This window comes from Camelus bactrianus, chromosome 14 (assembly GCF_048773025.1).
Source record: "Camelus bactrianus isolate YW-2024 breed Bactrian camel chromosome 14, ASM4877302v1, whole genome shotgun sequence".
Taxonomy (NCBI): domain Eukaryota; kingdom Metazoa; phylum Chordata; class Mammalia; order Artiodactyla; family Camelidae; genus Camelus; species Camelus bactrianus.
In genome coordinates, this window is record NC_133552.1 from 1,245,628 (window position 1) to 1,258,322 (window position 12,695).

General features: G+C 40.3%; 1 protein-coding gene across 8 annotated transcripts in view; it reads right to left on the minus strand.

Annotated features, from left to right (window-relative positions):
- Positions 1–12,695, minus strand: part of ZDHHC20 (zDHHC palmitoyltransferase 20) — a 53,366-nt gene that overhangs the window by 20,014 nt on the left and 20,657 nt on the right. For all 8 annotated transcript variants that reach the window (XR_012511592.1, XR_012511593.1, XM_074377899.1 and 5 more), the window contains 5 exons: positions 11,767–11,870; positions 6,528–6,648; positions 3,982–4,051; positions 2,838–2,870; positions 2,146–2,266 (listed from right to left, as the gene is read on the minus strand). Coding sequence is in view for 6 of the 8 variants with exons in the window: in XM_074377899.1 (XP_074234000.1) it covers positions 2,146–2,266; positions 2,838–2,870; positions 3,982–4,051; positions 6,528–6,648; positions 11,767–11,870 (449 nt within the window). In the remaining 2 variants the exon portion in view is untranslated. The remainder of the gene's footprint in view (positions 1–2,145; positions 2,267–2,837; positions 2,871–3,981; positions 4,052–6,527; positions 6,649–11,766; positions 11,871–12,695) is intronic.

Sequence of the window (12,695 nt, forward strand, 5' to 3'; positions counted from 1 at the left end):
TAATATTTGCTTTATATATTTAGGTGCTCCTTTGTTAGGTGCATAAGTACTCTCTCAGATTTCCACCTTCAAGTCTTGCTCAAATCTTACCTTCTGAGGTCCATGCCACTCTCTTTAGTACCGTAACCTGTCCCTATCATCCCCACACACACGTGTAAAATTCCTTAACCTGCTCTACTTTTTTCCCATAGCGTTTACTTTCTAATATATAATATAACTTACTTATTCATTATGTTTATTATTTGTTTCCCCCTTCTCAACAGTAAGTTCTATGAAGACAGGACTCTTTGTCTGTTCTGTTCATTGTTATATCCCAAGTGCCTAGAATATTGCCTGGCACATAGTAATTGTTGAATGAATGAAGAAAAAGGTAGATTTAAGTTTATTAGTCTTTCTTTACTCATGGTGAATCGTAAAAAGTTTAAAAAATTTATTATTTAAATTTAAAAATATTTATTATTTAATTAATAAATCATTACATGCAAACACTGCAAAAGTTCTGATAAAGAAATGTGAAATTCTGTCACTTGGACTTCACTCATCTGGCACTGAATCATCTTCATTTAAATAGGGCCACTGAATATGGTTGTATAGGCTGCAAACTGAACCAAGCTGCCCAGCTAGGGGGCAACAGAGGCCAGAATGTCCTGGGCTGATACCACACACAACTGCTCATTCCTAACACGCACGGAAGCGCAGGTGCTCGCACAGCCTGGTCTGAAACACACAAGGTTAAAAATCTACTGATGTTTAATGAAAACCCATCTGAAATGTATTACATTTCCTGGGAAAATGACTGTGCTCAATGACTCAGGGCTTTAATTATATTCTTCCCACTTACAACTATGAGTAGCAAGTCAAGGGAGAAAGTACCTGAATGTTGAAACACACAGATCGAAGGTAAAATTCTGGCTTCCTCTGCTATTAAGAATGAGACCTGGAGTAGCTTCCTAACTTCTCCCACCTCAGCTTCCAACTCTGAAAACTGGAATAATAATAGTTCCTTCTGCATTACCGGTATTTTCTTCTTTCCTGTGTTCTTGATGCTCGGGCATCTGGAGCCTTGCTGACTGGGGAGAGTGCCTCTCCCAGGGCTGTGGATTCTTACAGAGATAACAAGGAATGCACCTCTCGGCATACAAACAGCTGATCCAGATCCCAGAGCCCACACTCAAGTCACCTCCTTTGTCTGGCTCTCACGCTCCAGGGAGTCATACAGCCCTGCCCTAATCACCCCAGAGACCACCAGATGATTTCAACTAGATAGCCCTAGGCGCACTCACCCTGCCGCACCCGCCTTCCGCACAGACGCCACAGTAAAGGCTCTGCAGCGTCCCTGGGTGGCCCTGCCTGATGTGGCATGACCCCTCCCTTGCAAACTGTGAGTTACAAACTATCTTCTCAGTGGTGATCATCTCCTCATCTGTTGGCTTCACCACACCTGAATTATAATAAAACTTGCATTTTAAAATACCTTCATAGGGTTTTTAGGAAGAATAAATACAAAAGTAGTTTTTCAGCACAATAATCCCCCTTTCAAAATGAAACATTTAAATGTGGGGGGAAAAGCACAATAAAAATACTAGAAGAAAACCTCAGTGAATATGTGTATAAACCTACAGTGAACAGACTAAAGCCAGAGATCATAAATAAAAAGTAATGCTTCAAAAAGATAAAATTTTGATTCAATAAGAAGAAAAGAAAACAGTTATCAGACATAAACCAAAATTGTGGAAAAACATTTGTAACTCACAACAGAAAAAGGATTAATATCTATAGACAGGAAACAGGTTAGTGGTTCCATGGGGCTGGGGATTTCACTTTTACTGTAAAACCGTGTAAGTCTCATCAACTCAAATAAAAGTAATTACTTCTCTAAATCGATAGCCAACTGTTAGACTGCGACTGAAAACAGTTTGAATTACTGAAAAAAGCTCACTATATCCTGTTTAACATTCATTTACTTACAAATAAACATGTATATAAGAAGGTAAATTTCAACCCCGTCTGTCCTCTGAGCCATTATGAATTCTAACTAGTAGAATTAAAATAAAGTATATCCACTTAAACAAAGAAAGAATCCTTTATGAATATGGCATCTTAAAAAGTCTTAAATATATATTTTAAGATAGAAACAAGACTTACCGTCCAAAATTTTATAAAGTACTGTAAAACTGTTGCAGCCACGAAAAGGCAATATAATAGAGAGTATAGTAAAAACAGCAGGAAGAATTTGTAATTAGAAAATCCCACACAGTTATTCACCCTAGAAGAATAAAGAAAGTCACATTGTAAAAATAAGACAAATTCACAGAAACAAAAACTAGAATGGTGTTTGCTAGAAACTGGTGGGAATGGTTTAATGGATACAGAGTTTCAGTTTTGCAACATGAAAAAGTTCTGGAGACTGGTTGCTCAACAGTGTGAACCTACTTAACACAACTGAACTGTGTGCTTAGAAATGGTAAAGATGGTAAATTTTACTTTTTTCAACCACAATAATAACAAGTAAGATCAAAAACTTAAAATCATTGTGACTTGGAAATGGGCCATTTAGGAAGTAGGGAGCAGTGTCTTAATTATAGATGTGAGTTTTTAATAAATTCTGTAAGAAATCTGGAATTTTAATGTTAATTATTAATATACAGTTATTTGGGTTAATAACATCAGAATATATTTTTAAAGGAAAAACATGTAACAGAAATAAGAAAGTAGATCAATCTTGATACCTATGACTAAACTGCCAACCAGACTGAGGAACGCTGACGTAAATCCTCTAAGTTCTCTCCTTCCCACCTCTCCACCCCCATGTCACTTCCTCTATTTTTCATACGTACCAAGGACAGTGATGATCCATCTTAAGAACACATCTAAGAAACAAATAAGCATAAGAAAATCCATGTAGAAAAATTCCTAATTTCTGATAATTTTATTTTTTTTTTGACTTAAAAATTTCCCTTTAGCAATACATCTTAGAAAAACCAACCTAGAAAACATTAGGTTAGAGAAAATTTCTGGTATTTACACAAACACTTTTGTAGATAGGAGGTACTGACTTTTCATGCTGGGAACTCAGCTGAGCATAGCCAGCTCCCTTGGACCACATCCAATAGCATTTTAACACAGATATGGTGCATATAGCACTTGGTACACAAGATAGGTCTAGCTCACAAAATAAGCCGAGAAAGATCAAAAGAGTTATTTTAAACATGTGTGAGTCATAAAAATAAACCTTCACATGCAAATATTGCTAGAATGTTATCAGGCTCGCAGGTGGTTATTTTTCCCACGTATTTTATCAAATTCTATCCCGTGGATAGGAACTACGGTACTTTTATAATCAGAAAAAAAAAATCCCCAAATGTGCGTCCCCACCAGTACATGTAACCTGTATGTGTATAAAGTCAGACCACAGATCTTCTCAAACAGTGTAACAAATAAGCAAACTGACACCTAGAAGGTCAGGCTTGTCCAACTGCAGTTTGGGACTAACTGGGATTTCCACACAGGGGCCCTTCCTTTAACAGACTACCTTCTTACAAGAGCATAAGGGATAAAATCTTTCTAACTTTTCTGGAAACAATGTCACAGGCGGTAATTGAAAGCAATATTTTTGTGGGTTTTTTAGGTTTTAATATTAAAATGAATAATAAAAAACAAGAAAACTGTCATTATGGCCTTTTTGATCCAGGAAATTAAATTACCTTTCTCAAGGGATGTTACTTGCTCATCAATATTGTCCTGAGCGTTAAGCACAGGAAGTACACACGCTTAGAGAAAATTCTAACAACTGGCACAGGGACTACTATTGAAGAGTCCTTCAAAGTGTGTTCTAGCTTATACACATCATTACGTTAGCTCTGTACACAGAGCAAACAACGGGAGAGGATGCAGTGCTGGGGAGCTTCCTCCCCCTTCTGTTCTCCCATCACCACTTCCAGTGCTGCGTTAAGTGGAAGCAAATGCGTCAGTAACACTTACATGTCACATGCTGAGCAGTGATGAGCACGGTCGGGTTTGATCAACTGACATCTCTCACAATATCTGATGGCTACATTAAAGAATTAAAAGGAAGTTGTTGAAGGATGCACATTTAGAGTTTAATTAATTTGACTGTAAAAGTTACTTTCATTTCTTATAAACAACGCTGGGAAACTGACGACTAATAATTGTAAAATAATACCAAAATGCACTGGAGAGTTTCTGAAATCATAACATCAAGAGACAGAAGGGAATCTCAGAAATGAAATTGGTCTGGCAACATTCAGATGAAAAAGCAGATCGAAGGAAACCAGTGACTGGTGCGAGGTCAAACACGTAACTGAGCGGCAGAACTCAGACTGAATAGCAAAACTGAGAACACAGCATTGAAAAAAACTCCGAAATTCTTCCCACTGAATTCTAATATATGCAGTTTATGTGTTCATTCATTCAAAACACAGTGGGCATCTACTAGGGTACAGACACTGCTCAGGCATCGGTCGCTGCCTTCATGAAACCTACATCCCAGTGGGAAAGGGCGCGTAATAAGTAAGATAACAAGAGCAGTATGTGAGTGAGAGGTGCTGATGGGAAACTGCAGCAGGGAAGGGGAGCAGGTGTACTGTCATTTTAGAGACGTTTAAGCAAACCAAAATTGAAGGAAGAAGTTAGTGAACCACATAGATATCTGGGGAGAAAGGAATCTGGCAGAGAGAACAGGACTTGAGGTGGGGCTGTGCTTAGTTAGTTCAAGGAAGACTGAAAAACAGGCAGGAGAGAGGTCAGAGAATAAGAGGAAGTCGGCTCAGAGAAGGCTTCCTTTCCCCACTCAGCTCAAGTACTGACAGAAAAAAAGTGGAGAGTACAAAGTCCACTGGAGCGAGAGCTCCACCTGAATCTGTAAAGTTCAGAACCTGAGGTTTTGGCTTTTGAAATTTATTTATTTATTTGGTTTTTGAAATTTAAATGAGTGAAATTTAAAAGCAGATCTTTGAGATTCCTGAGGGAAATGTCCCAAGACTTCACAAATCAATAAATTCTTTAAAGCTACTATTTTGGATGAATAGAGAATAATAAAATTACAGTGAGGTGCTAACCTTCTTCCACATGATGGCCTCCAAAGTAAACTTGGCAACAAGACACGTTACCATGGGTCTTTCTTTAACTCAGAAGCCCTCCCGACCTCTGCAGTGTGGAGGACTCCCACCGGGGCGCCTGCCTGGCCTCTAACTGCTCTCTGCGGAAGAGACTTCAGACCCCCTGGCGTGTGAGCCCACCCCTCCCCCCTAGTCCACTCCTGTGAACTGAGCACGAGGACTGAGGGACAGTGAGTCACAACTGTATTCACTGGAAATGAGTCACAAGTGATGGCTACATCCTGCCTACGGGTAATGGGTAAGAAAAGAGAAGTCATGTTCCATGTGAGCTGGGAAACCAACCAGCTCATGTGACTCGCTTCACTGGGACATTCGCTTTACTGCGGTGACCTGGAACTGAACACACAGTATCTCCAAGGTATGCCAATATTAAATGCATGAAAAACTAAAACGTTGGTCAAATATCCCCTCCTAAAATCTTGCACAAATTTTAAGTTTCCTTAGTCAGAATATGTACATAATTATAGAAAGGGAAAGTTCCTTTATTTCCCCTTGGAGCTGAGAGGCACAGTGGGGTGCAGAGCCAGAGCACCTACTCAAAAGCCCTGTTTTTTCACATACTATCTGTATGGCCTGGAACAAGGTACTTAACCTCTGTGTCTCAGTTTCCTCATCTGCAGAATGGAGACAACAGTCTCTCCCTCCATAGGCAGCTGTGAAGTTTGAATGAGTTCATGTGTGTGAAGAACTCAGATTAGAATAACTGCCAGCTATTACCATCTACTGGGATCTGAACGAATTAACGAGGCATATAATACACAATTTAAAGCAATTTCCTGTACTCGAACATCCAGTCTGGCCACTCACACATTCACCCCTGTCATAAGGCTCCACCTCTGGGAAAAGGAAGCTGCTTTTCAGTCACACACGGCAATGGAGGCAGCAGGACAGTAGAAACACCCACAGCTTCGGAATGAGAAACCTGAGTTCAAATCTCTGGCTCTCAGAATTAGCTTTACAACCCTGAACAAGTTTCTTCCCCTTTGTGTCTTTTATTTCTCCACATTCTAAGCTAGCACACTCTTGATTTTAAAAAAAATTACTCAGTGATGACACACAATATTCAAATTCAAACCAGAATTTCCAAACAGTTTACCAAAAATAACAAACATTTTAGCCATGAAGGTTGAGCTGGGAAAAAAAAGAACATGCAGAGAAAAGAGATTCATACTAAAGTCAGCCCCTTTAAAAAATCTATACTGAAAAATGTATACATCTATCTCTGAAATACCACAGAAGACACAGAACACAGGAAAATCTTGTTCCTGCAAATGTTACTTATAATCACAATATCCACTTAATACTCAAATCCTGCAAATATATCTTGGCAGAAATGACCATATTTTTAAAATTCTTTGGAAAGGAAAGCTTAAGGTTTGTTATTCTTACTCCTTGAAGCCGACGTGGTATAGATAGGTAAGTCCCTTGCTGCTCTTCTCAAAATTTCTTGTTGTCTTTCTTGGCTGAATTCCTTCTCATAACGTTCCTTTTCAGAATTGGACAAGTAGAACTATAAAAGGAGAAATAACTATTAATTATTTTTAACCCCATATTATTAACTATCATGCTCAGAAAAGCAAAGTTTAATCCAGAACAGAAAAAAAACAAAAATATTTTCTTTGATGAAAGCAAAACCTGTCTTCAAATTTCTTTAAGAGGCTAAATCCAAGCACTTTTAAACAAAACTACATACCTGTGATAGATTAAAAAAAAAAATGCCCTCTATACTAATGATGGCAAAATATAAGAACTAAATATTTTTACATCTTTGTTTTTTCCAGAGAAAATTAACTTTCTCCATCAAAAAGGGCTTAGTATATATTTTCTGCTGGTTAAAAATTCTGGTGTTTGAAAGTTAGTGTTAAGAGATCTTTAATTTTTGGAAGGATGTCCAAAGATTCACTGGCTTTGGGTAACAGGCTAAGTCACAGGCATGGGGTCCTACTATCTGCTTGCTCTTGATGGGTCATATTATAACACCACAGTTCCTCAATTTTTATTCATTGGAAGGGCTTTGCTTGAAAAGCCCTAAGGAGTCATGGCTGGAATTTCATCTTTTAAACTTTGAGTATCTGGGTCTAGCTGCTAATTCAAATACCAAACCTCCCATCCTCCCGTTGCCTCACACCAGTAACTGCAGAGCCTGTCAATGCAGCCTTTCCTGGGACACGTGGGGCGAGAGCAGGCTGCGGTATTAAGAGTGCTGGGGCGAGGAAACTGTGATTCCAAGCAGTTCAGGGAATTTTCCAAGAATGTATAATTACTGGCAGAGCTGATACAAAAATACAAGCCTCCTGAGTTCTAGGCTAGCATGTTTCCCTCTAAACTGCTGATGTGAAATACACGTTCTCTAACCTGACCAAAACACGACGGCCCAGGATGCAGATGAGTGCTTTCAGACTAGATTACCTCGCCTGGCTCCCACGGCCAAAGGCTGGTGAGACAAGAAATCCCCAAATTACTTATCAGGGACAAGAAGGAACACAGACAGATGAACAGGACAGAAAGAAGTCAGAAAAAATTCACAAAATCTTCAAGTTGAGACTAGAGGTCATTTATCTAAACTCCCAGGCAAGCCGGAACACTTCCAGGTACAGGAGTACTTTCTTACTTTGCAAGGTGGCCCATTCTCTTTTAAGAGAACTCTAACTTGCTAGAAAATTCTTCCCTGATATAATGCATCTCTGAAACATTCATGGCAGAGAATAAAAATCATATATTATGCTGTTAAATACATATTTGGATAAGAGATGTGCTAATCAAATTTTACAGTTTCCCTGTAAAATCTGAACATATTTTGAGGCCTGGCTGAACTGTTTCTAGCCAGGCCTCAAAATCATTACTTTTCCTTAAGAACTAAGGTTATAAATTATGAAAAGCTTAAACCAAATGAAAATCTCAAACAACACCAGGATTTCAGATGAGAAATAAAACAAAACTTAAAATGAATTAATTTTTGAAATTATTCCTATAAGACTATTTGTCATTGAATACTACTGAACAGAATTCAAACTATGAAATGCCATTATCTTACATTCAGTGTTTAGATGGTTCAATTTAAATATATGTTAAACACCAATTAAGACCCTGACACTGTCCCAGGTACCAGGGATCCAAAGAGAATAAAAATACAGCCTTTGCCTTCAAAAATACACTCCTATAGTGTATTCCAGTACAAATGCTAATCATGTAAACAAAGAATTACAAATTACAAATCACCAATTCTTTACACCGTATGATTAAAGCTCCCCTGGGAAGGATGGGGACTGTCAATGGAAGTTTCCTGAAAGAAGTGGTACCTAAACTGGGCTGGGAAAGATAAACAGGAATCTTCCAGGAGGACAAAGTGGGAAAGGGAATTTTGGCAAAAGAAACTTTTGTGCATATGGAAAGCACAAAGATATGAAAATAGGATATTCAGGGGAACACATTACTTGAACATAGAGTTCCAGGAAGAAGCAATGGAGATGAAGTCACTAAGACTGCAGCTTGCAAAGGGTCTCCACATCATGCAAATGGACAAGATTTGTGTCTTGCAGCCCCCTGGCAACCTCTGCTGGGTGGCCAGAGAAGCGATGGGCCCGTGTCTCCTTTCAGAGAGATGACATGACACTCAGTGATGGAAGGCGCCCACCAGCTTTTCATACGTTGCTTCCCCTCCCTACTCACTCACTCAAGTATTCAGCAGTCTACTATGTACGAGGTCTGAGCATCAGCAAGGAAGATACAGCAATAAGCAACAAAGATTCTTCCTTCAGAAAGCTTGTACTTTGGTGGAAGACACATATACAAAGGTCTCAGCTTAAATACCACTTCAGAGACTTCCCTGATCAGAGTATCTTAAGTAGCTTTTTTCCTAACAGTTTTTACTGTTACGCTCTACCCTATCATGTTCTTTTTCTAAATTTATCACAATTTATACTATTTTATGTGTTTACTTATCACGTCTCTCCCTTTAAAATGTCTCTCCCTAAAAAGTAAGTAAATAAATTAAATGTAAAGACCGTATCTGCCTGGCTGTTTTCAGTGCCAGTGCCTACCAGTCTGAAAATCAGTAAATAATTGCTGACTGAAGTAATGGGGGGGGGGGGGGCTGCGAAATGCCTGGATTTATAACTTAGCTTCCCTAAAAAGGTATAGTTTTTGCTTTTTAGATCCTACTGACTCCCTAGGGCCAACCCCCACGTGTTGCTCAAGCCTCTGGGCTGACGGGGCCCTTTCCTGAGTCCTAAGTGCCACCTCCCAGCTGTGAGGTTTCCTGTAAAGAGCGACCTCAGGCAGCCCCCAGAGCTGACGGAGAATCTTCAGTTCCTGTGCTTGGTGGTCACCACAGCCCAGCTCAGCTGGCCCTTCATGATTTAATCACGAATCTAGCCAGGACCCACTCAACACCCACTACGTGATGAGTGGGCGAGGGCCACGGTGGAGAACACGACAGAAGTGAGCTCTGCCCTCAAGCACCCGACAGTTTCACACAGTGATGCGAACAAGGAAACAGGAAGCTGCAACACTGGACGAGGGGGCCCAGGATGGGGCAGCAGAACTGCCACAGCGGGGCAGTCAGCTGCACCGACAGGGACAGAGGCGTGAAGGATGGAGGGGATGGAAAGGCTTAAGCCCTGGGCCAAATGCTAAACGGGTGCAGTATTGCAAAAATAACCGAAGAAAAAATAACATAGGGCACTTAGTATGTGCTAGGCACTTTTAAAGCACTTTACTTATAGCACTAATCACATAGCACTACAAACACTATTAATCAGACACACGTGTTATCAGTTTATTTAACCCCTACAGCGAGCCCACGAGGGACATGCTACTACCGCCCTCGTCTCACGGGGAGGACTGAGCACAGACAGCTAAGGTAAGTCTCCAGTGCCACGCAGCCAGTTAAGCACAGGGACGAGCTGAACCCAGGCAGTCTGGAGCCGGTCTGAGGGTTAACCTCTATGCGATACTGCTTCTCAAAAGTATTACCAACTGTTTTTCTTTCTTTCTTTTTTATTTCCTGTAAAAATAACCATTTACTTTTACACACACTATGTTTCCATAAGCCATCACTACTAGGAATTGATTAAATAAAATTGGTCCTTTTCTACTTAGAGATTAAGATACGGATGGCAGTTTGTAACCTAACTTTAAGGGTTGACTAATTATTACCAAATGTTGGAAGAATATATTTGAAGAAGCACTAAGTGTGATTATGGCTTGATCATCCCTTAAAACAAAAGCACCCAGTGGGAACAACGGGCACACGACAGCCGGGCACTGCCCACACCGCCAAGCCTGCACGCAGCGCCCCGCAGGCCGCCCAGGAGACCAGCGTGTGTGTCCACGCGCGGGAAGGTTTGCAGCAGGCCGATCAGCAGCACCTGAAACTGAAGCTGCCCAAAGGCCCGAGCCCACCGACAGCGGACTCATAAATAAACCGTGTTCCACACCACAACTGAGTGCCACACAGAACGAGAGCGAGTGGCCCACAGCAAGGGCGAATCGCACCCCCGAGGCTGCCAGCACACGCAAGCACACATCCTGGGCGACCCCACCCACAGGGAGCCCAGAGCCAGGCCGGCCGGGCGCCGCGGTCAGCGGGCAGGGCGGTGTCGCACGAGCAGGGGCTGCAGGGAGCACGAGGAGGCTCACGGGACGCCGGCCATATTCTGCTTCTTGGACGGGATGCTGGTCACTCATGTGTTTTGTTCGTGAAAATTCATCAAGTGTATATTTATGGTATGTAAACTTTTCTGCATATATGTTCTTCTATAAGAAGCTGAAGGGAAGTTGATAATTTTTAAACATACGCCTATAACTTTTAATGGATTTTGATGAATTTAATATGAAAGGAAATAATCATATTATTATTGTCATCCAGAATCTGAATGCCAACCACATTCCAGGTCGTACATTAAAAAAGCTTTACATGAACCTCACTTAATCCTCACAACATCCTACAGAGACGGGCACTCCTGTCAGCTCCAGTTTCCAAATAGCAAACAGAGGCTGTGATTCATATGTGTCAGAGCAGAACAGCAAGCTCAGATGACCCTGGCTCTGGAGTACGGCCTCAACCATCTGGCCACAGCAAACTGCAGGTCGGCTACATCAAGGCAAGAGCGACATACTGGCCTCAAACGTGCTCCACGTAAACGTGATTGCACGTTACTTCCAAGTGGAACCCTGAGTCAGAAAAAACACTAGCCACACTAGGTGACATAAGCAACAGTCCAATTTGTTTCCCACAATCAAAACACTTTAGTTGCAGCGTATCTGTTCAGGCCTGAGAAAATATAAATGTTAAGAGGGTTTCTAAAAAGAAACTCTACTTTCCTATCAATTCTGTCCCTTAAGATTTTTCACTCCAGTGATAAAGTACGTCTTTAAGAAAATGTAGCATGGCAGAAAAATACCAGTGCAGCCAAGCCTTAGCACCACCGTGGAGCTTTTACTGCACTAGGTCAGGGGCTGTACCTGAGAACCGGCTGATGACTCACATTCACAATGCAGCTGCCAAGAAATTTATGAACAGAAACAAACAGATGCATTATACAATAAAGTTTTAACAAAGATAACACAGGGAAAATAATTCCATAATTAGTGAAAGCATTTGGTAATTTACCAACATTAAATTTACCTCTTTGGAGGGGGAAGCGGGAGATGTGAAAATTGTCATCCAATAGGACCACACAAACATAACAAAGAACAGATGGAAAGCCACAAGGTAAACAACGGCCTTTCCTGGTAAATAAAAACAAACAACATTTCATTGAATCCAGGTGAAAACAGGAAAAAGCATTACATATTAAAACACAATATTCAGGGTCAGGAGGCTTATTAACCCAATAAAAAATTTAATTAAAACATACTAAAAAACTCAGCTATACACTCCTTTATCTCCATGACATAAATCACAGATATGAAGAAACAGACTACTCCTGCATTTAAGGGTTATCCTCCTGGTTTATAATTAACAACTGTAGTCTGAGATGAGATTTGATTTTATTAAGTTGCTGCAGATTTAGGTTCAAACACCTCCTTCAAAACCACGTCCCAAAAGTTAGATTTTAAATGATTTAGACATTATTTAAGACAGATTCCATCACTATGAACATTAAATCCAAGGAACTAAACACTGAAAATAAATAACTCAATTCTTGGATTGTTCAGAAAAGGTATCCTAAATTTCACTGTCCTTTTCAATACAGGGTAATGAAAAAATTTTAGCTACTTTGAATTTCTGTTGTAACTGTTTCCTAAGTGGATTAGTGTAACATTCCAACACCTGTATCTCCAAATATTAACTCACTATATAACTGAAAGCCTGCTGTGTTCTGTGGTTTTTCTGTCTATAAGAACTGGGACTGGTTTCCATTGAGAAGCAAGGACTATCTACCAAGTGATTAAAGTCTTCTTCAGCTTGGAATGCAGCACCACAAATGCACTGAAGAAACAAAGCACAGACAAGTATAGAAGCTTCTGAGATTCTACTGATTTTTAAAGTTCAGATCAAATATTCTTTTTTCCACAAAGCCTTCTCCATTACTTTCAGAATTCATTACCCCT